At 28.0% G+C, this 25,086-nt stretch overlaps 2 protein-coding genes across 3 annotated transcripts; both read right to left on the bottom strand.

Moving 5' to 3' along the window:
- On the bottom strand, positions 1–4,685 carry LOC127128425 (uncharacterized). Its single transcript, XM_051057721.1, has 2 exons — positions 4,380–4,685; positions 1–511 (listed from the first exon to the last, which is right to left on the bottom strand). Exons 1-2 carry the CDS (start codon positions 4,619–4,621, stop codon positions 103–105), a joined length of 651 nt encoding a protein of 216 aa, XP_050913678.1. The 5' UTR covers positions 4,622–4,685; the 3' UTR covers positions 1–102.
- Positions 4,686–7,671: 2,986 nt separating this feature from the next.
- Positions 7,672–22,734, bottom strand: LOC127128423 (uncharacterized). 2 transcript variants are annotated; one of them, XM_051057720.1, is made up of 2 exons: positions 22,433–22,732; positions 7,672–8,182 (listed from the first exon to the last, which is right to left on the bottom strand). In XM_051057720.1, exons 1-2 carry the CDS (start codon positions 22,672–22,674, stop codon positions 7,774–7,776), a joined length of 651 nt encoding a protein of 216 aa, XP_050913677.1. In that variant the 5' UTR covers positions 22,675–22,732; the 3' UTR covers positions 7,672–7,773. The 2 variants fall into 2 exon arrangements, with proteins under 2 accessions (XP_050913677.1, XP_050913676.1); XM_051057719.1 differs by lacking the exon at positions 7,672–8,182 and adding an exon at positions 15,843–16,356 and having other exon boundaries at positions 22,433–22,734.
- Positions 22,735–25,086: the final 2,352 nt, after the last annotated feature.

The following is a 25,086-nucleotide window of genomic DNA, read 5'->3' as shown; positions in this document are numbered from 1 at the left end:
TTATTGTAATAAATATGATTTTATTTATATGTTATTCTTACACAAATCATGTATATAATAGAAAATTTCATTATTCGGATCCTCTTCAATATCTCTACTTACTTAAGTAGATGGAGATTGAGTTGGGGAAGGGATTGGAGATTGGGGATGATGATGATGATGTTTCTTGTGTTTCTTGTGATGATGATCCAAATCAAGAGAATCTATAGAGGAGGAAGATGGTGATTGAACAGGGGAATGAGTTGGGGTTGATGGGTGATGGTGATGATGTTTCTTGCGATGATGATCCACATCAAATGACTCATTAATGAAAGAAGATGGTGGTTGAACATGGGAAGGGGTTGGGGATGATGGGTGATGGCGATGATGTTTCTTGCGATGATGGTCTAGATCAATGGAATCAATAGAGAACGAAGATGGTGACTGAACAGGAGAATGGGTTGGGGCTGATGGATGATGGGGAGGATGTGCCTTGGGATGACGATCTAAATCTATAGAATCAATAGAAGAGGTAGATGTTGATTGATGAGGGGAAGGAGCTGGGGATGATGGATGATGTCGGTGATGTTTCTTACGATGATGATCAAGATCAAGAGAATCAAAAGAGTGAGAAGATGGTGATTGAATAAGGGATGGAGTTGGGGCTACTGGGTGATGTTTTTGGTGTTCTTTGTGAGTATAAATCCCTTTAGTAAAGCCCATAAAAGAGCTCACTTGAAGTAAGACTAGTACTAAGATAAAAATTTTGGCCATATCTCTATGCAAGATACAAGAAACAAAAGTAATGAGGGAAGTGATATTGGTATGTTATGAGTTCCCGAAAGATGTTATTTATAGGAGCTTATGTCAAGAATCCTATCAAAATATACAATGTATTTGGACCAAAAAAAAAAGTTTATAAGCTTTTAAATAGGCTATTAATGTTTATAAATTTTTAAAAAGGCTAGTTGAAAATTTTATATTTTGTATATTGATAGTATTCGTAAAAAGATATTAATAAACCCCTCTTATCATATAAATAATAAAAAGTTTAATTTTTAAATTCATTAAATAATCCATTTATTTTCTCTATATAACAGTCCAGATACATTGATTGTTAAATGAATCTGAATTGTACAATTTCTTTTATAATTAGAACAAAAGGACTATTAATTATTTTACTCTTTATTTATTTCTTTTATTATTTTTTTAATCATATAAAGTTGTAATAAATTAAAATACATTCAATGTAATTTATTCCTATAAAACATTTGTTTATTCATAATACTTTTAAATAGGTATATATTTGTATATTATAAAGAAAAAAGAGAAATTTTATTTGAATATTTGAAAGCTTTAAACATATTATCATTAATATGTTTAATATATATTGTTTATCTTGTTTTTATCACACATTTTTCATTAAATAAAAACTACTTTTGATGTACTTTACCATAACTAAAAACATATTTAATAATGAATCAAAATAATAACTTGAAGAAATGTATATCAATTATATAGAATGTATTAATATATTTTATTTATAAAAAATTGTTGATTTAAAAATATTAACAACTATTTTACTTTAATAGATAAAAATAAAGAAATATTGCAAACCGATATTGAACCTTGGACCAACAATTTATACTCATTTAACTCAAGTAGCACATAAAAGTTAAGCTACCACACCCGTCTCAATATATTTAATTTTAAGATGAAGTATAGAATTTTAAAATATCAGTTTATTTTGAAAAATATATTTATCGGGAGAATGTGTGACACACTCAAAATACTTAAAAAAAAAATTGAAGTTTCACGGACCATAATAGAACTATTCGTATAAGAATCCTAAAAGAATTTATTTTACAAATAAAAAAACATAAATATTATAGAGATATTTTTAGTTAGAAATTCAAGCAGTTTAAAAAAGGGTATGGATTCTTTCTTCTGAAAAATTAATAGTTTTTTAACTAAATTAATAGTACACTGCCATTAAACAACAACTAACCATCCCAACTAAGTTGGAAAACTTATAGACTTCTATCCTATATATATATATATATATATATAGATATATATATATATATATATATATATATATATATATATATATATATATATATATATATATATATATATATATATATATATATATATATATATATATATATATATATATATATATATATATATATATATATATATATATATATATATATATATATATATATATATATATATACATACATGCAAGGAGGGACTAGACCAAAACCATAGAAAATGATCTACCAAAAACAAATCTTTGTCATAGAATAAAATATTACTTAAGAAAAACTTATTAAAATAGAATAAAATATTACTCAATAAAAACTTAATAAATAAAGTTACAAGTTCAAAGTTGTCCCAAACTAGTATTAATATATTTTTTGTCAATTATTTTCTTCTTTATATTATAAAGAAGAGACCTTTAAAATAAAATAGGCTTTGATGCTGCTTCGAGAATAGGAAATGTATCTTATATTAGGAGCATCCGTGAATATGAAACTAATTCAATATGGTTGTCCATAATTAGATGCAAGTTTTTCATGCAATCTTTGTTTCCTTACCTCCTTAGTCTCTTCACAAGACTAAGGCTCCTTTAATAAAATAACTAATATTAAATTTTTGTGTTAAACATGTTTGTAACTCTTAAATTTTAAGCATCGACAGTTATGTGTGCTAACTCATTGAATTAATCGAGTGGTTCAACATTCATTCTTCTGTTTATATTTGAGGTAGACTCACCTAGTATACCTGCTCAAATAGATGTTGTTGTGAGTTATATATGTACCATCATATTAAATTTGTAAACTATTTTAAATGCCTTTTATATTAAAATATATGACTTATGCAACATCACTCTGATGATCTCTTTTACCTAAATCCAATAAGGGTGATATTAATGGAATATAATACCATCCATTTCTGTCTGGGTTTTCCTTTAAAGAAAATTGTATCTTGATGTTGAGGTTGCTAAATAAGTATTAGCTTGTGAGTTGATTTTTGTAACCTATGATGATTGAATATGGGATACTATACCTATAGATAAATTTCTCCCAAACTAACTTAGGTATTTAGAAAAGTAATCGAAGGAAGAATCATGTTGGTTTGAATAATAATAGTCTAATTTTAGTTTTGATAGTAACAAGTCTATTATAGAACAATTTTACTCTCTAATATGGGCTTCAATATTTATAACATATTCCCAATAGATAACAAAATCAAAAATTTGTTAAAAGTAAAAATAAAATAAAAATCAAATTTTGATGTACACTTTAGTGGCAAAACCGGTTTGCCTAACCAAAGAAACGAAACCTTACTTCATCTTATAAAAGAATGCTCTTAAGGCAGGAAACCTTAGTGTGTTTGGCCTTATTCCCTCTAACCAAAGGAACAAAACTTGGTTTCATCTAGCATTATTCCTTCTAAGCTAATCATTTTAAATCATTATAAACTAATAATCATATCCAATTGTATAGCACACTAAGTATGATAATGGTCGACTTTCCTTAGTCAATTAGACTCTTATTGAAGTTGTAATTTTCCTAGATACTAATACAACTATTTGACTATTTTGTTGGATGTCAATACCATTGTAATGATTTTTCAAAAAATACAATCGAGGGCGAGGAGTTCTTTTATTTGTGTTATGGTGCTAATCAATTTAGTGGACTTTTTATAATTGGGATGCCCTCAAACATATGTATGAATAATTTAATATACTCACAAAATAAATATATAAACTAATAATATGATATAAATTATTAAACATATAAAATTGGACAATACAAAATAATGATTTGTATGATACAAAACAACAAGGATAAAGAGTGGTCGAGAAAAAGGTGAGTAAATCCAATAAATATGATTTTATTTATATGTTATTCTTACACAAATCATGTATATAATAGAAAATTTCATTATTCGAATCCTCTTCAATATCTCTTCTTACTTAAGTAGATGGAGATTGAGTTGGGGAAGGGATTGGAGATTGGGGATGATGATGATGATGTTTCTTGTGTTTCTTGTGATGATGATCCAAATCAAGAGAATCTATAGAGGAGGAAGATGGTGATTGAACAGGGGAATGAGTTGGGGTTGATGGGTGATGGTGATGATGTTTCTTGCGATGATGATCCACATCAAATGACTCATTAATGAAAGAAGATGGTGGTTGAACATGGGAAGGGGTTGGGGATGATGGGGGATGGCGATGATGTTTCTTGCGATGATGGTCTAGATCAATGGAATCAATAGAGAACGAAGATGGTGACTGAACAGGAGAATGGGTTGGGGCTGATGGATGATGGGGAGGATGTGCCTTGGGATGACGATCTAAATCTATAGAATCAATAGATGAGGTAGATGTTGATTGATGAGGGGAAGGAGCTGGGGATGATGGATGATGTCGGTGATGTTTCTTACGATGATGATCAAGATCAAGAGAATCAAAAGAGTGAGAAGATGGTGATTGAATAGGGGATGGAGTTGGGGCTACTGGGTGATGTTTTTGGTGTTCTTTGTGAGTATAAATCCCTTTAGTAAAGCCCATAAAAGAGCTCACTTGAAGTAAGACTAGTACTAAGATAAAAAATTTGGCCATATCTCTATGCAAGATACAAGAAACAAAAGTAATGATGGAAGTGATATTGGTATGTTAAGAGTTCCCGAAAGATGTTATTTATAGGAGCTTATGTCAAGAATCCTATCAAAATATACAATGTATTTGGACCCAAAAAAATGTTTATAAGCTTTTAAATACGCTATTAATGTTTATAAACTTTTAAAAAGGCTAGTTGAAAATTTTATATTTTGTATATTGATAGTATTCGTAAAAAGATATTAATAAAACCCTCTTATCATATAAATAATAAAAAGTTTAATTTTTAAATTCATTAAATAATCCATTTATTTTCTCTATATAACAGTCCAGATACATTGATGGTTAAGTGAATCTAAATTGTACAATTTCTTTTATAATTAGGAACAAAAGGACTATTAATTATTTTACTCTTTATTTATTTCTTTTCTGATTTTTTTAATCATATAAAGTTGTAATAAATAAAAATACATTCAATGTAATTTATTCCTATAAAACATTTGTTTATTCATAATACTTTTAAATAGGTATTATTTGTATATTATAAAGAAAAAAGATAAATTTTATTTCAATATTTGAAAGCTTTAAACATATTATCATTAATATGTTTAATATATATTGTTTATCTTGTTTTTATCACACATTTTTCATTAAATAAAAACTACTTTTGATGTACTTTACCATAACTAAAAACATATTTAATAATGAATCAAAATAATAACTTGAAGAAATGTATATCAATTATATAGAATGTATTAATATATTTTATTTATAAAAAATTGTTGATTTAAAAATATTAACAACTATTTTACGTTAATAGATAAAAATAAAGAAATATTGCAAACCGATATTGAACCTTGGACCAACAATTTATACTCATTTAACTCAAGTAGCACATAAAAGTTAAGCTACCACACCCGTCTCAATATATTTAATTTTAAGATGAAGTATAGAATTTTAAAATATCAGTTTATTTTGAAAAATATATTTATTGGGAGAATGTGTGACGCACTCAAAATACTTTAAAAAAAACTTGAAGTTTCACGGACCATAATAGAACTATTCGTATAAGGATCCTAAAAGAATTTATTTTACAAATAAAAAAACATAAATATTATAGAGATATTTTTAGTTAGAAATTCAAGCAGTTTAAAAAAGGGTATGGATTCTTTCTTCTGAAAAATTAATAGTTTTTTAACTAAAATAATAGTACACTGCCATTAAAAAAAACTAACCATCCCAACAAAGTTGGAAAACTTATAGACTTCTATCCTATAACCATAGCTCATATATATATATATATATATATAATATATATATATATATATATATATATATATATATATATATATATATATATATATATATATATATATATATATATATATATATATATATATATATATATATATATATACATGCAAGGAGGGACTAGACCAAAACCATAGAAAATGATCTACCAAAAACAAATGATTGTCATAGAATAAAATATTACTTAAGAAAAACTTATTAAAATAGAATAAAATATTACTCAAGAAAAACTTAATAAATAAAGTTACAAGTTCAAAGTTGTCCCAAACTAGTATTAATATATTTTTTGTCAATTATTTTCTTCTTTATATTATAAAGAAGAGACCTTTAAAATAAAATAGGCTTTGATGCTGCTTCGAGAATTGGAAATGTATCTTATATTAGGAGCATCCGTGAATACGAAACTAATTCAATATCGTTGTCCATAATTAGATGCAAGTTTTTCATGCAATCTTTGTTTCCTTACCTCCTTAGTTTCTTCACAAGACTAAGGCTCCTTTAATAAAATAACTAATATTAAATTTTTGTGTTAAACATGTTTGTAACTCTTGAATTTTAAGCATGGACAGTTATGTGTGCTAACTCATTGAATTAATCGAGTGGTTCAACATTCATTCTTCTGTTTATATTTGAGACTCACCTAGTATACTTGCTCAAATAGATGTTGTTGTGAGTTATATATGTACCATCGTATTAAATTTGTAAACTATTTTAAATGCCCTTTATATTAAAATATATGACTTATGCAACATCACTCTGATGATCTCTTTTACCTAAATCCATTAAGGGTGATATTAATGGAATATAATACCATCCATTTCTGTCTGGGTTTTCCTTTAAAGAAAATTGTATCTTGATGTTGAGGTTGCTAAATAAGTATTAGCTTGTGAGTTAATTTTTGTAACCTATGATTATTGAATATGGGATACTATACCTATAGATAAATTTCTCGCAAACTAACTTAGGTATTTAGAGAAGTAATCGAAGGAAGAATCAGGTTGGTTGAATAATAATAATCTAATTTTAGTTTTGATAGTAACATGTCTATTATAGAATAATTTTACTCTCTAATGTGGGCTTCAATATGTATAACATATTCCCAATAGATAACAAAATCAAAAATTTGTTAAAAGTAAATATAAAATAAAAATCAAATTTTGATGTACGCGTTAGTATCAAAACCGGTTTGTCTAACCAATGAAACGAAACCTTACTTCATCTTATAAAAGAATGCTCTTAAGGCAGGAAACCTTAGTGTGTTTGGCCTTATTCCCTCTAACCAAAGGAACAAAACTTGGTTTCATCTAGCATTATTCCTTCTAAGCTAATCATTTTAAATCATATAAACTAATAATCATATCCAATTGTATAGCACACTAAGTATGATAATGGTCGACTTTCCTTAGTCAATTAGACTCTTATTGAAGTTGTAATTTTCCTAGATACTAATACAACTATTTGACTATTTTGTTGGATGTCAATACCATTGTAATGATTTTTCAAAAAATACAATCGAGGGCGAGGAGTTCTTTTATTTGTGTTATGGTGCTATTCAATTTAGTGGACTTTTTATAATTGGGATGCCCTCAAACATATGTATGAATAATTTAATATACTCACAAAATAAATATATAAACTAATAATATGATATAAATTATTAAACATATAAAATTGGACAATACAAAATAATGATTTGTATGATACAAAACAACAAGGATAAAGAGTGGTCGAGAAAAGGTGAGTAAATCCAATAAATATGATTTTATTTATATGTTATTCTTACACAAATCATGTATATAATAGAAAATTTCATTATTCGAATCCTCTTCAATATCTCTTCTTACTTAAGTAGATGGAGATTGAGTTGGGGAAGGGATTGGAGATTGGGGATGATGATGATGATGTTTCTTGTGTTTCTTGTGATGATGATCCAAATCAAGAGAATCTATAGAGGAGGAAGATGGTGATTGAACAGGGGAATGAGTTGGGGTTGATGGGTGATGGTGATGATGTTTCTTGCGATGATGATCCACATCAAATGACTCATTAATGAAAGAAGATGGTGGTTGAACATGGGAAGGGGTTGGGGATGATGGGTGATGGCGGTGATGTTTCTTGCGATGATGGTCTAGATCAATGGAATCAATAGAGAACGAAGATGGTGACTGAACAGGAGAATGGGTTGGGGCTGATGGATGATGGGGAGGATGTGCCTTGGGATGACGATCTAAATCTATAGAATCAATAGATGAGGTAGATGTTGATTGATGAGGGAAAGGAGCTGGGGATGATGGATGATGTCGGTGATGTTTCTTACGATGATGATCAAGATCAAGAGAATCAAAAGAGTGAGAAGATGGTGATTGAATAGGGGATGGAGTTGGGGCTACTGGGTGATGTTTTTGGTGTTCTTTGTGAGTATAAATCCCTTTAGTAAAGCCCATAAAAGAGCTCACTTGAAGTAAGACTAGTACTAAGATAAAAAATTTGGCCATATCTCTATGCAAGATACAAGAAACAAAAGTAATGATGGAAGTGATATTGGTATGTTAAGAGTTCCCGAAAGATGTTATTTATAGGAGCTTATGTCAAGAATCCTATCAAAATATACAATGTATTTGGACCAAAAAAAATGTTTATAAGCTTTTAAAAAGGCTATTAATGTTTATAAACTTTTAAAAAGGCTAGTTGAAAATTTTATATTTTGTAAATTGATAGTATTCGTAAAAAGATATTAATAAACCCCTCTTATCATATAAATAATAAAAAGTTTAATTTTTAAATTCTTTAAATAATCCATTCATTTTCTCTATATAACAGTCCAGATACATTGATGGTTAAATGAATCTAAATTGTACAATTTCTTTTATAATTAGGAACAAAAGGACTATTAATTATTTTACTCTTTATTTATTTCTTTTATGATTTTTTTAATCATATAAAGTTGTAATAAATTAAAATACATTCAATGTAATTTATTCCTATAAAACATTTGTTTATTCATAATACTTTTAAATAGGTATATATTTGTATATTATAAAGAAAAAAGAGAAATTTTATTTGAATATTTGAAAGCTTTAAACATATTATCATTAATATGTTTAATATATATTATTTATCTTGTTTTTATCACACATTTTTCATTAAATAAAAACTACTTTTGATGTACTTTACCATAACTAAAAACATATTTAATAATGAGTCAAAATTATAACTTGAAGAAATGTATACCAATTATATATAATGTATAAATATATTTTATTTATAAAAAATTGTTGATTTAAAAATATTAACAACTATTTTACTTTAATAGATAAATATAAATAAATATTGCAAACCGATGTTGAACCTTGGACCAACAATTTATACTCATTTAACTCAAGTAGCACATAAAAGTTAAGCTACCACACCCATCTCAATATATTTAATTTTAAGATGAAGTATAAAATTTTAAAATATCAGTTTATTTTGAAAAATATATTTATTGGGAGAATGTGTGACGCACTCAAAATACTTTAAAAAAAAATTGAAGTTTCACGGACCATAATAGAACTATTCGTATAAGGATCCTAAAAGAATTTATTTTACAAATAAAAAAACATAAATATTATAGAGATATTTTTAGTTAGAAATTCAAGCAGTTTAAAAAAGGGTATCATTTCTTTCTTCTGAAAAATTAATAGTTTTTTAACTAAATTAATAGTACACTGCCATTAAACAACAACTAACCATCCCAACTAAGTTGGAAAACTTATAGACTTCTATCCTATAACCATAGCTCATATATATATATATATATATATATATATATATATATATATATATATATATATATATATATATATATATATATATATACATATATATATATACATATATATATATATATATATATATATATATATATATATATATATATATATATATATATATATATATATATATATATATATACATGCAAGGAGGGACTAGACCAAAACCATAGAAAATGATCTACCAAAAACAAATGATTGTCATAGAATAAAATATTACTTAAGAAAAACTTATTAAAATAGAATAAAATATTACTCAAGAAAAACTTAATAAATAAAGTTACAAGTTCAAAGTTGTCCCAAACTAGTATTAATATATTTTTTGTCAATTATTTTCTTCTTTATATTATAAAGAAGAGACCTTTAAAATAAAATAGGCTTTGATGCTGCTTCGAGAATAGGAAATGTATCTTATATTAGGAGCATCCGTGAATACGAAACTAATTCAATATGGTTGTCCATAATTAGATGCAAGTTTTTCATGCAATCTTTGTTTCCTTACCTCCTTAGTCTCTTCACAAGACTAATGCTCCTTTAATAAAATAACTAATATTAAATTTTTGTGTTAAACATGTTTGTAACTCTTGAATTTTAAGCATGGACAGTTATGTGTGCTAACTCATTGAATTAATCGAGTGGTTCAACATTCATTCTTCTGTTTATATTTGAGGTAGACTCACCTAGTATACCTGCTCAAATAGATGTTGTTGTGAGTTATATATGTACCATCATATTAAATTTGTAAACTATTTTAAATGCCTTTTATATTAAAATATATGACTTATGCAACATCACTCTGATGATCTCTTTTACCTAAATCCATTAAGGGTGATATTAATGGAATATAATACCATTCATTTCTGTCTGGGTTTTCCTTTAAAGAAAATTGTATCTTGATGTTGAGGTTGCTAAATAAGTATTAGCTTGTGAGTTGATTTTGTAACCTATGATGATTGAATATGGGATACTATACCTATAGATAAATTTCTCCCAAACTAACTTAGGTATTTAGAGAAGTAATCGAAGGAAGAATCAAGTTGGTTTGAATAATAATAATCTAATTTTAGTTTTGATAGTAACAAGTCTATTATAGAACAATTTTACTCTCTAATGTGGGCTTCAATATGTATAACATATTCCCAATAGATAACAAAATAAAAAATTTGTTAAAAGTAAAAATAAAATAAAAATCAAATTTTGATGTACACTTTAGTGGCAAAACCGGTTTGCCTAACCAAATAAACGAAACCTTACTTCATCTTATAAAAGAATGCTCTTAAGGCAGGAAACCTTAGTATGTTTGGCCTTATTCCCTCTAACCAAAGGAACAAAACTTGGTTTCATCTAGCATTATTCCTTCTAAGCTAATCTATTTAAATCATTATAAATGGAAATAGTAGAATTTTATATCATTGCAAGTTACGGACTTCTTTAAAAAAGTACATATTGTGCATAGGGTGTCCTTAGAGTATAAAATATGTTTGGTTTATTATGACTAGATGCTTTTATTTTAAAGTGCTTTTCCAAATTGTATTCCATATCTTTCTTCTATGAGAGTCAATTCAACGCCATCTTCTATGAAGGATAAGTAACAAATAAACATAGGGCAAGATGTTAGCCTAGTTAGAATTGAAGATTTTGAGAAGAATATATTCAAGTTACTGAAGGCCTATTTTCACTTGAAGTCTCCAAATAGGGTCAATCATTGTTTAGGAATTGGTAGAATTCCCATGAGAGATATGTCAGTTTGGAAAGAGCCAAAGTAGATATGCTATCTGTAAAGCTAATTGATGTACCTCCTTGATAGATTTTAGATTCACATCTCAAGTATCTCTTTGCAATTGTTAAATTTGAGTCATATCCTAATTTGTATTTATTATGATTTGATTATAACCTAGATAGGTATCCATAACATTTTGAGTATTACATTTTAACGTCATGTGGATAAGGGTGTTTAAGGCATGCTTTATTTAGGTTAATGTAGTTTGTGAACATTCTTCAATGGTCACTTTTTTTTGTTTTTTTTACCATAATAAGGTTAACCAGGGGAATCGAGTAAAAAATTTCTCAAATGAAACCAAGAGTTGCCAACTTTTGAGTTTCCTCTCAAACTGCTTCTCGTTTCTTTCCTTCTAGGTTTCTTTTCTTTTGAATAACTATTTAGATAGTGTTGTAGATAGACAAATGGTTGTATACTATCTTTGGATCAAGCCATGGTATGTTAGTTAGGCTCAATACATATAGATTTTAATTGTCCCTTATTGTCTCTACTAGTGTGGATTCTAATTTTAGTGAAATCTGAATACCGATCTTGGTGTCCTTACCACTATATACAATCTCAACCTTTATCACTTTAGCTATAGGTTGAAGTTTGTGCTTGATTACTTCCATTTTATATAGCTCTATGAATTTTCATTTTTCACCGTATTATTTAGATCATATGGCTTTGTCATCTCATTCAAGTATTTTCAGTTCTTTTTAAGGTTCTTGACGTAGCACTACCTGGCCACATTTTAATCTTCATGCACGGTGACAATCATTTTTATTTAAAGCAAAATTACTTTGGGAGGCGTGGCATTGATAATACGGCTCCAAACAGGCTGAACATTGGCCATTCAATGATAAGATTGTGGGAAAAGATTTGATATCCTCTATTCGTAACCTTGTCTATATTGAAGTTGATATGATGTTTGTTACAAAAGTTTTTAGGCCTTTAATGAATCCCTTACCTTATGCATTATCGTTTGAGAATCTCATCAGTGTCCCATTTTAGGGTTTTCGGATCGTCTTGAATAGTCATATCCAATTGTATAGCACACTAAGTAGGATAATGGTCGATTTCCTTAGTCAATTAGACTCTTATTGAAGTTGTAATTTTCCTAGATACTAATACAACTATTTGACTATTTTGTTGGATTTCCATACCATTGTAATGATTTTTCAAAAAATACAATCGAGGTTCGAGGAGTTCTATTATTTTTGTTATGGTGCTAATCAATTTAGTGGAGTATTTATAATTTAATTAGAGTTAGTCACATTATTTTTCATTCTCTCGTAGAATCCCCCCCCCCCCTCCCAATTATAATTTAACCAATTATTGTCTCTTCCAAATATTAATTAAATAAAAAATAGGTAATTTAACATGTTTAAAATGACACATCGAAAAATCCAGCGATATGGAATCAACCAGATGGATTAATTAAATACATGTAATTAAAAATAAATAATTTATAATGTTGAAACTAACATTTCTAGGAGGTTTTTAGTAGTATTATAAATATTTATCATTTTACATAATTACATTGTATCTTAAATCAATTAATATATATATCAAATAAAAAAATAATTAAAAAAATATGAGTTTGAGACCAAAACTTGAAGATTTTAAAATGGTGAGATAATCTTTGCGAGCTGGAGAAAATAAGGGATCAAAATTATAATTATGTCATTTTTTATAATTTCTCTATTAGTCAAGTTGTCACTGTAACACCCTTCTAAAATACCCCAAATATTTAATTAAAGTAACAACATATATCAATCAGAGTAATTATGCAGTTAAGGGTGTCACACAAACAACTTCACGCATTTATCAAAATAGCTTGTCATGCTCATTTATTTATCAATTAAAACATTTGCATAATACGCACCGGATAGAGATCAAATCGATCATTCAAAAACATGCAACTCATACATGTAAGATCATTCAGCAACCAACAATAATAATAAGACAAAACATCCCGTCCCAATGTTACATCTATCAGAGCATGACCCACTAAGGAAATTACACTCGACTCCGAACATTAGCTTCTACTCAACTCACTGCTCGTTACCTGAAAAATAGTTGTAAGGGTGAGTTCCTCAATCAATATAATGAGCATTATAAAATATCATGTCATGTTAAGTAATTTAACACATTAATCACCCTAATCACATCACACATTCGGTAACGGCACATCAATTCAAATATCATACTCAATACCAATACAATTCATGCTCATACTCAATATCAACACAAACACACGTATAATATTGGAATACATCCATTCATATTATACGCCATACACATTTTATGCAATGAGACTCCATGCATGCGGTACCGACTATTTGTGAACATATAGTTCACCTCACCGTCCAAATCCAGGCACGGCTACCAAGCCCACTAGTCCCACTCATTTGAGACCTAGTGACTCACTCACTAATTCCTCACCATGGGAATTAGCTACCACCCCAAGGGCCATGCTATGCACGCTAATTCACCTAGCATGCAAACATCAACAACAGTCCAAAATGACTAACTCACTAATTCCTCACCATGGGAATTAGCTACCACCATAAAGGCCACAATATGCATGCTAATCACCTAGCAAATGCTAAATCATCAACCACAATTCAAGAATAGACATATGCTCACACTCTAAGCCATAAAACAGTCTATTCACAAATGCACACATAACTGATACATTCACAGGATCATGCATACTATCACACATCATCAGTAATTTATCACATAAGCATATCAGATCATGCCAAAGAACAACCACAGTATTAGCACACTCTACTAATACCTATACTACTCAAAACAACGGGAACTGATCCCTAATATATCGTACATCAGCTGGATTACGTTACTCAGCTGAACAGCCAAAAACTGCACAACAACAGCACAGAAAAATCACAATCCTGCCCATACGCGTACTGCCTAGTCCCATACGCGTATGGCCCATTTCTACGCCAATCCCATACGCGTATCACCTGTCTCATACGCGTATGCTACGCGTACCACTTCCCCATACGCGTACCAACAGAGACCAAACCACGTTCAAAACCTCATCTTCCTCATCCATACGCGTATTGCCTAGTGCCATACGCGTACCAGACCATCTCATACGCGTATTGCCTAGTGCCATACGCGTATGACCAGAAACCAGATTTCCAGATCTGCAATGGTGTTCTCTGCTACGAGATCTCCCAATTCCAACCTTCCACAGTCCAGTTTTTCACAATAATCGTTCATATCACCTAACACTAATTATCTCCTATTCGATTTCACAAATCCTAACATTTTTCCATCTAATTCTTACGAATTTCTTCAATTTTAACTCAATCACATTCATCCATAAGTTCATACATTTCAACATTCATCATTCTAATCAGGAACAATTCAATGGTCTATCACTACCCACTACATGTTATCCCATAATACCCGTTAATCGACGATAAACCCCCCTTACCTGAGTTAATCCGGCGAATCTCTGAGCTTCAAGCTTTCCTTCCTCTCTTCAACCCTTGTTCTCTGGCTCTCTTTGCCCTTTTTCCACTTTTCTGTCCCTTTTTCCTTTTCACGTGAAAAAAATAACCCTTTTAACCAAATGAGACCTTTTCTAAATTCCAACTTTTATTTCCAATAAAATAATAACCCAATAATATTAATTCCAATAATAATATTCCAATTATTTAATTAAATTAATAAATATATTATTAACTTAAATTAAATAATTATCTTATTTTATCGGGGTGTTACAGTCACCCCATACTCTAAGAAATATTTACACATACGAGACAATATGATGGTAAAAGTTTGAACCCAAAATTCCATAAAAATTGTCCTTACAACCATACTAATTGGTTATGAAAAGAATGAATGATTATTAAATTAATATCCTTAATAAATATGAGTGTTAAAAAATTATTATTTAAAAGATTATGTAATATAAAATATTTTAAAGATATTTGGTGTTTAAATTTATTATTAATCTAACTGTTAAATTAACTTATGTATTACTTTTCTTTTATATATTTCTATTATTAAAACTATCACTTAAAACACTATATGCATTATAGTTAGGGAATTTTATTAGTCTTAATACATGCAATGTAAGATATCTCTTTAAACGTGGTTAAGGAGGAACTTATATAGAATAAACAAAAAAAAATTGGGATGCCCTCAAACATATGTATGAATAATTTAATATACTCACAAAATAAATATATAAACTAATAATATGATATAGATTATTAAACATATAAAATTGGCCAATACAAAATAATGATTTGTATGATACAAAACAACAAGGATAAAGAGTGGTAGAGAAAAAGGTGAGTTATTGCAATAAATATGATTTTATTTATATGTTATTCTTACACAAATCATGTATATAATAGAAAATTTCATTATTCGGATCCTCTTCAATATCTCTACTTACTTAAGTAGATGGAGATTGAGTTGGGGAAGGGATTGGAGATTGGGGATGATGATGATGATGATGTTTCTTGTGTTTCTTGTGATGATGATCCAAATCAAGAGAATCTATAGAGGAGGAAGATGGTGATTGAACAGGGGAATGAGTTGGGGTTGATGGGTGATGGTGATGATGTTTCTTGCGATGATGATCCACATCAAATGACTCATTAATGAAAGAAGATGGTGGTTGAACATGGGAAGGGGTCGGGGATGATGGGTGATGGCGATGATGTTTCTTGCGATGATGGTCTAGATCAATGAAATCAATAGAGAACGAAGATGGTGACTGAACAGGAGAATGGGTTGGGGCTGATGGATGATGGGGAGGATGTGCCTTGGGATGACGATCTAAATCTATAGAATCAATAGATGAGGTAGATGTTGATTGATGAGGGGAAGGAGATGGGGATGATGGATGATGTCGGTGATGTTTCTTACGATGATGATCAAGATCAAGAGAATCAAAAGAGTGAGAAGATGGTGATTGAATAGGGGATGGAGTTGGGGCTACTGGGTGATGTTTTTGGTGTTCTTTGTGAGTATAAATCCCTTTAGTAAAGCCCATAAAAGAGCTCACTTGAAGTAAGACTAGTACTAAGATAAATTTTTTGGCCATATCTCTATGCAAGATACAAGAAACAATAGTAATGAGGGAAGTGATATTGGTATGTTATGAGTTCCCGAAAGATGTTATTTATAGGAGCTTATGTCAAGAATCCTATCAAAATATACAATGTATTTGGACCCAAAAAAATGTTTATAAGCTTTTAAATACGCTATTAATGTTTATAAACTTTTAAAAAGGTTAGTTGAAAATTTTATATTTTGTATATTGATAGTATTCATAAAAAGATATTAATAAACCCCTCTTATCATATAAATAATAAAAAGTTTAATTTTTAAATTCATTAAATAATCCATTTATTTTCTTTATATAACAGTCCAGATACATTGATGGTTAAATGAATCTGAATTGTACAATTTCTTTTATAATTAGGAACAAAAGGACTATTAATTATTTTACTCTTTATTTATTTCTTTTATTATTTTTTTAATCATATAAAGTTGTAATAAAATAAAATACATTCAATGTAATTTATTCCTATAAAACATTTGTTTATTCATAATACATTTAAATAGGTATATATTTGTATATTATAAAGAAAAAAGAGAAATTTTATTTGACTATTTGAAAGCTTTAAACATATTATCATTAATATGTTTAATATATATTGTTTATCTTGTTTTTATCACACATTTTTCATTAAATAAAAACTACTTTTGATGTACTTTACCATAACTAAAAACATATTTTATAATGAGTCAAAATAATTACTTGAATAAATGTATATCAATTATATATAATGTATTAATATATTTTATTTATAAAAAAATGTTGATTTAAAAATATTAACAACTATTTTACTTTAATAGATAAATATAAATAAATATTGCAAACCGATATTGAACCTTGGACCAACAATTTATACTCATTAACTCAAGTAGCACATAAAAGTTAAGCTACCACACCCGTCTCAATATATTTAATTTTAAGATGAAGTATAGAATTTTAAAATATCAGTTTATTTTGAAAAATATATTTATTGGGAGAATGTGTGACGCACTCAAAATACTTTAAAAAAAATTGAAGTTTCACGGACCATAATAGAACTATTCGTATAAGGATCCTAAAAGAATTTATTTTACAAATAAAAAAACATAAATATTATAGAGATATTTTTAGTTAGAAATTCAAGCAGTTTAAAAAAGGGTATGGTTTCTTTCTTCTGAAAAATTAATAGTTTTTTAACTAAATTAATAGTACACTGCCATTAAACAACAACTAACCATCCCAACGAAGTTGGAAAACTTATAAACTTCTATCCTATAACCATAACTCATAATTTATATATATATATATATATATATATATATATATATCTTATATATATATATATATATATATAATAATATATATATATATTATATATATATATATATATATAATATATATATCTATATATATATATGCAAGGAGGGACTAGACCAAAACCATAGAAAATGTTCTACCAAAAACAAATGATTGTCATAGAATAAAATATTACTTAAGAAAACTTATTAAAATAGAATAAAATATTACTCAAGAAAAACTTAATAAATAAAGTTACAAGTTCAAAGTTGTCCCAAACTAGTATTAATATATTTTTTGTCAATTATTTTCTTCTTTATATTATAAAGAAGAGACCTTTAAAATAAAATTGGCTTTGATGCTGCTTCGAGAATAGGAAATGTATCTTATATTAGGAGCATCCTTGAATACGAAACTAATTCAATATGGTTGTCCATAATTAGATGCAAGTTTTTGATGCAATCTTTGTTTCCTTACCTCCTTAGTCTCTTCACAAGACTAAGGCTCCTTTAATAAAATAACTAATATTAAATTTTTGTGTTAAACATGTTTGTAACTCTTGAATTTTAAGCATGGACAGTTATGTGTGCTAACTCATTGAATTAATCGAGTGGTTCAACATTCATTCTTCTGTTTATATTTGAGGTAGACTCACCTAGTATACCTGCTCAAATAGATGTTGTTGTGAGTTATATATGTACCATCATATTAAATTTGTAAACTATTTTAAATGCCTTTTGTATTAAAATATATGACTTATGCAACATCACTCTGATGATCTCTTTTACCTAAATCCATTAAGGGTGATATTAATGGAATATAATACCATCCATTTCTGTCTGGGTTTTCCTTTAAAGAAAATTGTATCTTGATGTTGAGGTTGCTAAATAAGTATTAGCTTGTGAGTTGATTTTTGTAACCTATGATGATTGAATATGGGATACTATACCTATAGATAAATTTCTCCCAAACTAACTTAGGTATTTAGAGAAGTAATCGAAGGAAGAATCAGGTTGGTTTGAATAATAATAATCTAATTTTAGTTTTGATAGTAACAAGTCTATTATAGAACAATTTTACTCTCTAATATGGGCTTCAATATGTATAACATATACCCAATAGATAACAAAATCAAAAATTTGTTAAAAGTAAAAATAAAATAAAAATCAAATTTTGATGTACACTTTAGTGGCAAAACCGGTTTGCCTAACCAAAGAAACGAAACCTTACTTCATCTTATAAAAGAATGCTCTTAAGGCAGGAAACCTTAGTGTGTTTGGCCTTATTCCCTCTAACCAAAGGAACAAAACTTGGTTTCATCTAGCATTATTCCTTCTAAGCTAATCATATTAAAACATTATAAATGGAAATAGTAGAATTTTATATCATTGCAAGTTACGGACTTCTTTAAAAAAGTACATATTGTGCATAGGGTGTCCTTAGAGTATAAAATAGTTTTGGTTTATTATGACTAGATGCTTTTATTTTAAAGTGCTTTTCCAAATTGTATTCCATATCTTTGTTCTATGAGAGTCAATTCAACATCATCTTATATGAAGGATAAGTAACAAATAAACATAGGGCAAGATGTTAGCCTAGTTAGAATTGAAGATTTTGAGAAGAATATCTTCAAGTTACTGAAGGCCTGTTTTCACTTTGAAGTCTTCTAAATAGGGTCAATTATTGTTTAGGAATTGGTAGAATTCCCATGAGAGATATGTCTGTTTGGAAAGCACCAAAGTAGATATGCTATCTGTAAAGCTAATTGATGTGCCTCCTTGATGGATTTTAGATTTCACATCTCAAGTATCTCTTTGCAATTGTTAAATTTGAATCATATCCTAATTTGTATTTATTATGATTTGATTATAACCTAGATAGGTATCCATAACATTTTGAGTATTACATTTTAATGTCATGTGGATAAGGGTGTTTAAGGCATGCTTTATTTAGGTTAATGTAGTATGTTAACATTCTTCAACGATCACTTTTCTTTTTTCTACCATAATAAGGTTAACCAGGGGCATCGAGTAAACAATTTCTCAAATGAAAACAACAATTGCCAACTTTTGAGTTTCCTCTCAAACTGCTTCTCGTTTCTTTCCTTCTAGGTTTCTTTTCTTTTGAATAACAATTTAGATAGTATTGCAGATAGACAGATGGTTGTATACTACCTTTGGATCAAGCCATGGTATGTTAGTTAGGCTCAATACATATAGAATTTAATTGTCCCTTAGTGTCTCTACGAGTGTGGATTCTAATTTTAGTGGAATCTGAATACCGATCTTGGTGTCCTTACCACTATATAGAATCTCAACCTTTATCACTTTAGCTATAGGTTGAATTTGTGCTTGATTACTTCCATTTTATATAGCTCTATGAATTTTCATTTTTCACCGTGTTATTTAGATCATATGGCTTTGTCATCTCATTCAAGTATTTTCAGTTCCTTTTAAGGTTCTTGACGTAGCACTACCTGGCCATATGTTAATCTTCATGCACGGTGACAATCATTTTTATTTAAAGGGAAATTACTTTAGGAGGCGTGGCATTGATAATACGGCTCCAAACAGGCTGAACATTGGCCATTCAATGATAAGATTATGGGAAAAGATTTGATATCCTCTATTCGTAACCTTGTCTATATTGAAGTTGATATGATGTTTGTTACAAAAGTTATTAGGCCTTTAATGAATCCCTTACCTTATGCATTATCGTTTGAGAATCTCATCAGTGTCCCATTTTAGGGTTTTCGGATCGTCTTGAATAGTCATATCCAATTGTATAGCACACTAAGTATGATAATGGTCGACTTTCCTTAGTCAATTAGACTCTTATTGAAGTTGTAATTTCCTAGATACTAATACAACTATTTGACTATTTTGTTGGATGTCAATACGATTGTAATGATTTTTTAAAAAATACAATCGAGGGCGAGGAGTTCTATTATTTGTGTTATGGTGCTAATCATTTTAGTGGACTTTTTATAATTTAATTACAGTTAGTCACATTATTTTCATTCTCTCGTAGAATCCCCCCCCCCCCCCCCCCCAATTATAATTTAACCAATTATTCTCTCTTCCTAATATTAATTAAATAAAAAATCGGTAATTTAACATGTTTAAAATGACACATCGAAAAATCCAGCGACATGGAATCAACCAGATGGATTAATTAAATACATGTAATTAAAAACAAATAATTTATAATGTTGAAACTAACATTTCTAGGAGGTTTTTAGTAGTATTATGAATATTTATCATTTTACATAATTACATTGTTTCTTAAATCAATTAATATATATTAAATAAAAAAATAATTATTAAAAAATATGAGTTTGAGACCAAAACTTGAAGATTTTAAAATGGTGAGATAATCTTTGCGAGCTGGAGAAATAAGGGATCAAAATTATAATTATGTCATTTTTTATAATTTCTCTATTAGTCAAGTTGTCACCCCATACTCTAAGAAATATTTACACATACGAGACAATATGATGGTCAAAGTTTGAACCCAAAATTCCATAAAAATTGTCCTTACAACCATACTCTTTGGTTATGAAAAGAATGAATGATTATTAAATTAATATCCTTAATAAATATAAGTGTTAAAAAATTATTATTTAAAAGATTATGTAATATAAAATATTTTAAAGATATTTGGTGTTTAAATTTATTATTAATCTAACTGTTAAATTAACTTATGCATTACTTTTCTTTTATATATTTCTATTATTAAAACTATCACTTAAAACACTATATGCATTATAGTTAGGGAATTTTGTTAGTCTTAATACATGCAATGTAAGATATCTCTTTAAACGTGGTTAAGGAGGAACTTATATAGAATAAACAAAAAAAAATTGGGATGCCCTTAAACATATGTATGAATAATTTAATATACTCACAAAATAAATATATAAACTAATAATATGATATAGATTATTAAACATATAAAATTGGACAATACAAAATAATGATTTGTATGATACAAAACAACAAGGATAAAGAGTGGTCGAGAAAAAGGTGAGTTATTGCAATAAATATGATTTTATTTATATGTTATTCTTACACAAATCATGTATATAATAGAAAATTTCATTATTCGGATCCTCTTCAATATCTCTACTTACTTAAGTAGATGGAGATTGAGTTGGGGAAGGGATTGGAGATTGGGAATGATGATGATGATGTTTCTTGTGTTTCTTGTGATGATGATCCAAATCAAGAGAATCTATAGAGGAGGAAGATGGTGATTGAACAGGGGAATGAGTTGGGGTTGATGGGTGATGGTGATGATGTTTCTTGCGATGATGGTCCACACCAAATGACTCATTAATGAAAGAAGATGGTGGTTGAACATGGGAAGGGGTTGGGGATGATGGGTGATGGCGATGATGGTTCTTGCGATGATGGTCTAGATCAATGGAATCAATTGAGAACGAAGATGGTGACTGAATAGGAGAATGGGTTGGGGCTGATGGATGATGGGGAGGTTGTGCCTTGGGATGACGATCTAAATCTATAGAATCAATAGATGAGGTAGATGTTGATTGATGAGGGGAAGGAGCTGGGGATGATGGATGATGTCGGTGATGTTTCTTACGATGATGATCAAGATCAAGAGAATCAAAAGAGTGAGAAGATTGTGATTGAATAGGGGATGGAGTTGGGGCTACTGGGTGATGTTTTTGGTGTTCTTTGTGAGTATAAATCCCTTTAGTAAAGCCCATAAAAGAGCTCACTTGAAGTAAGACTAGTACTAAGATAAATTTTTTGGCCATATCTCAATGCAAGATACAAGAAACAAAAGTAATGAGGGAAGTGATATTGGTATGTTATGAGTTCCCGAAAGATGTTATTTATAGGAGCTTATGTCAAGAATCCTATCAAAATATACAATGTATTTGGACCAAAAAAAAAGTTTATAAGCTTTTAAATAGGCTATTAATGTTTATAAACTTTTAAAAAGGCTAGTTGAAAAAATTTTATATTTTATATATTGATAGTATTCGTAAAAAGATATTAATAAACCCCTCTTATCATATAAATAATAAAAAGTTTAATTTTTAAATTCATTAAATAATCCATTTATTTTCTCTATATAACAGTCCAGATACATTGATGGTTAAATGAATCTGAATTGTACAATTTCTTTTATAATTAGGAACAAAAGGACTATTAATTAGTTTACTCTTTATTTATTTCTTTTATTATTTTTTTAATCAAATAAAGTTGTAATAAATTAAAATACATTCAATGTAATTTATTCCTATAAAACATTTGTTTATTCATAATACTTTTAAATAGGTATATATTTGTATATTATAAAGAAAAAAGAGAAATTTTATTTGAATATTTCAAAGCTTTAAACATATTATCATTAAGATGTTTAATATATATTGTTTATCTTGTTTTTATCACACATTATTCATTAAATAAAAACTACTTTTGATGTACTTTACCATAACTAAAAACATATTTAATAATGAGTCAAAATAATAACTTGAAGAAATGTATATCAATTATATATAATGTATTAATATATTTTATTTATAAAAAATTGTTGATTTAAAAATATTAATAACTATTTTACTTTAATAGATAAATATAAATAAATATTGCAAACCGATATTGAACCTTGGACCAACAATTTATACTCATTTAACTCAAGTAGCACATAAAAGTTAAGCTACCACACCCGTCTCAAAATATTTAATTTTAAGATGAAGTATAGAATTTTAAAATATCAGTTTATTTTGAAGAATATATTTATTGGGAGAATGTGTGACGCACTCAAAATACTTAAAAAAAAATTGAAGTTTCACGGACCATAATAGAACTATTCGTATAAGAATCCTAAAAGAATTTATTTTACAAATAAAAAAACATAAATATTATAGAGATATTTTTAGTTAGAAATTCAAGCAGTTTAAAAAAGGATATGGTTTCTTTCTTCTGAAAAATTAATAGTTTTTTTAACTAAATTAATAGTACACTGCCATTAAATAACAACTAACCATCCCAACTAAGTATGAAAACTTATAGACTTCTATATCTATATATATATATATATATTATATATATATATATATATATATATATATATATATATATATATATATATATATATATATATATATATATATATATATATATATATATATATATATATATATATATATACACACATGCAAGGAGGGACGAAACCAAAACCATAGAAAATGATCTACCAAAACCAAATGATTGTCATAGAATAAAATATTACTTAAGAAAAACTTATTAAAATAGAATAAAATATTACTCAAGAAAAACTTAATAAATAAAGTTACAAGTTCAAAGTTGTCCCAAACTAGTATTAATATATATTTTGTCAATTATTTTCTTCTTTATATTATAAAGAAGAGACCTTTAATATAAAATACGCTTTGATGCTGCTTCGAGAATAGGAAATGTATCTTATATTAAGAGCATCCGTGAATACGAAACTAATTCAATATGGTTGTCCATAATTAGATGCAAGTTTTTCATGCAATCTTTGTTTCCTGACCTCCTTAGTCTCTTCACAAGACTAAGGCTCCTTTAATAAAATAACTAATATTAAATTTTTGTGTTAAACATGTTTGTAACTCTTGAATTTTAAGCATGGACAGTTATGTGTGCTAACTCATTGAATTGATCGAGTGGTTCAACATTCATTCTTCTGTTTATATTTGAGGTAGACTCGCCTAGTATACCTGCTCAAATAGATGTTATTGTGAGTTATATATGTACCATCATATTAAATTTGTAAACTGTTTTAAATGCCTTTTATATTAAAATATATGGCTTATGCAACATCACTCTGATGATCTCTTTTACCTAAATCCATTAAGGGTGATATTAATGGAATATAATACCATCCATTTCTGTCTGGGTTTTCCTTTAAAGAAAATTGTATCTTGATGTTGAGGTTGCTAAATAAGTATTAGCTTGTGAGTTGATTTTTGTAACCTATGATGATTGAATATGGGATACTATACCTATAGATAAATTTCTCCCAAACTAACTTGGGTATTTAGAGAAGTAATCGAAGGAAGAATCAGGTTAGTTTGAATAATAATAATCTAATTTTAGTTTTGATAGTAACAAGTCTATTATAGAACAATTTTACTCTCTAATGTGGGCTTCAATATGTATAACATTTTCCCAATAGA

Source organism: Lathyrus oleraceus, chromosome 3, assembly GCF_024323335.1.
Source record: "Lathyrus oleraceus cultivar Zhongwan6 chromosome 3, CAAS_Psat_ZW6_1.0, whole genome shotgun sequence".
NCBI lineage: Eukaryota > Viridiplantae > Streptophyta > Magnoliopsida > Fabales > Fabaceae > Lathyrus > Lathyrus oleraceus.
This window is presented reverse-complemented; position numbering and strand designations above follow the sequence as displayed.

What these genes read in the sequence shown, in the direction of transcription:
- LOC127128423 (XM_051057719.1), bottom strand. Translation starts at nt 22,674, where the DNA reads ATGGCCAAAAAATTTATCTTAGTACTAGTCTTACTTCAAGTGAGCTCT. An exon ending in CCTCATCAATCAACATCTAC is followed by an intron (nt 16,357 to 22,432) that starts CTCATCTATTGA and finishes ATCAACATCTAC; the next exon opens with CTCATCTATTGATTCTATAG.
- LOC127128425 (XM_051057721.1), bottom strand. Translation starts at nt 4,621, where the DNA reads ATGGCCAAATTTTTTATCTTAGTACTAGTCTTACTTCAAGTGAGCTCT. An exon ending in CCTCATCAATCAACATCTAC is followed by an intron (nt 512 to 4,379) that starts CTCATCTATTGA and finishes ATCAACATCTAC; the next exon opens with CTCTTCTATTGATTCTATAG.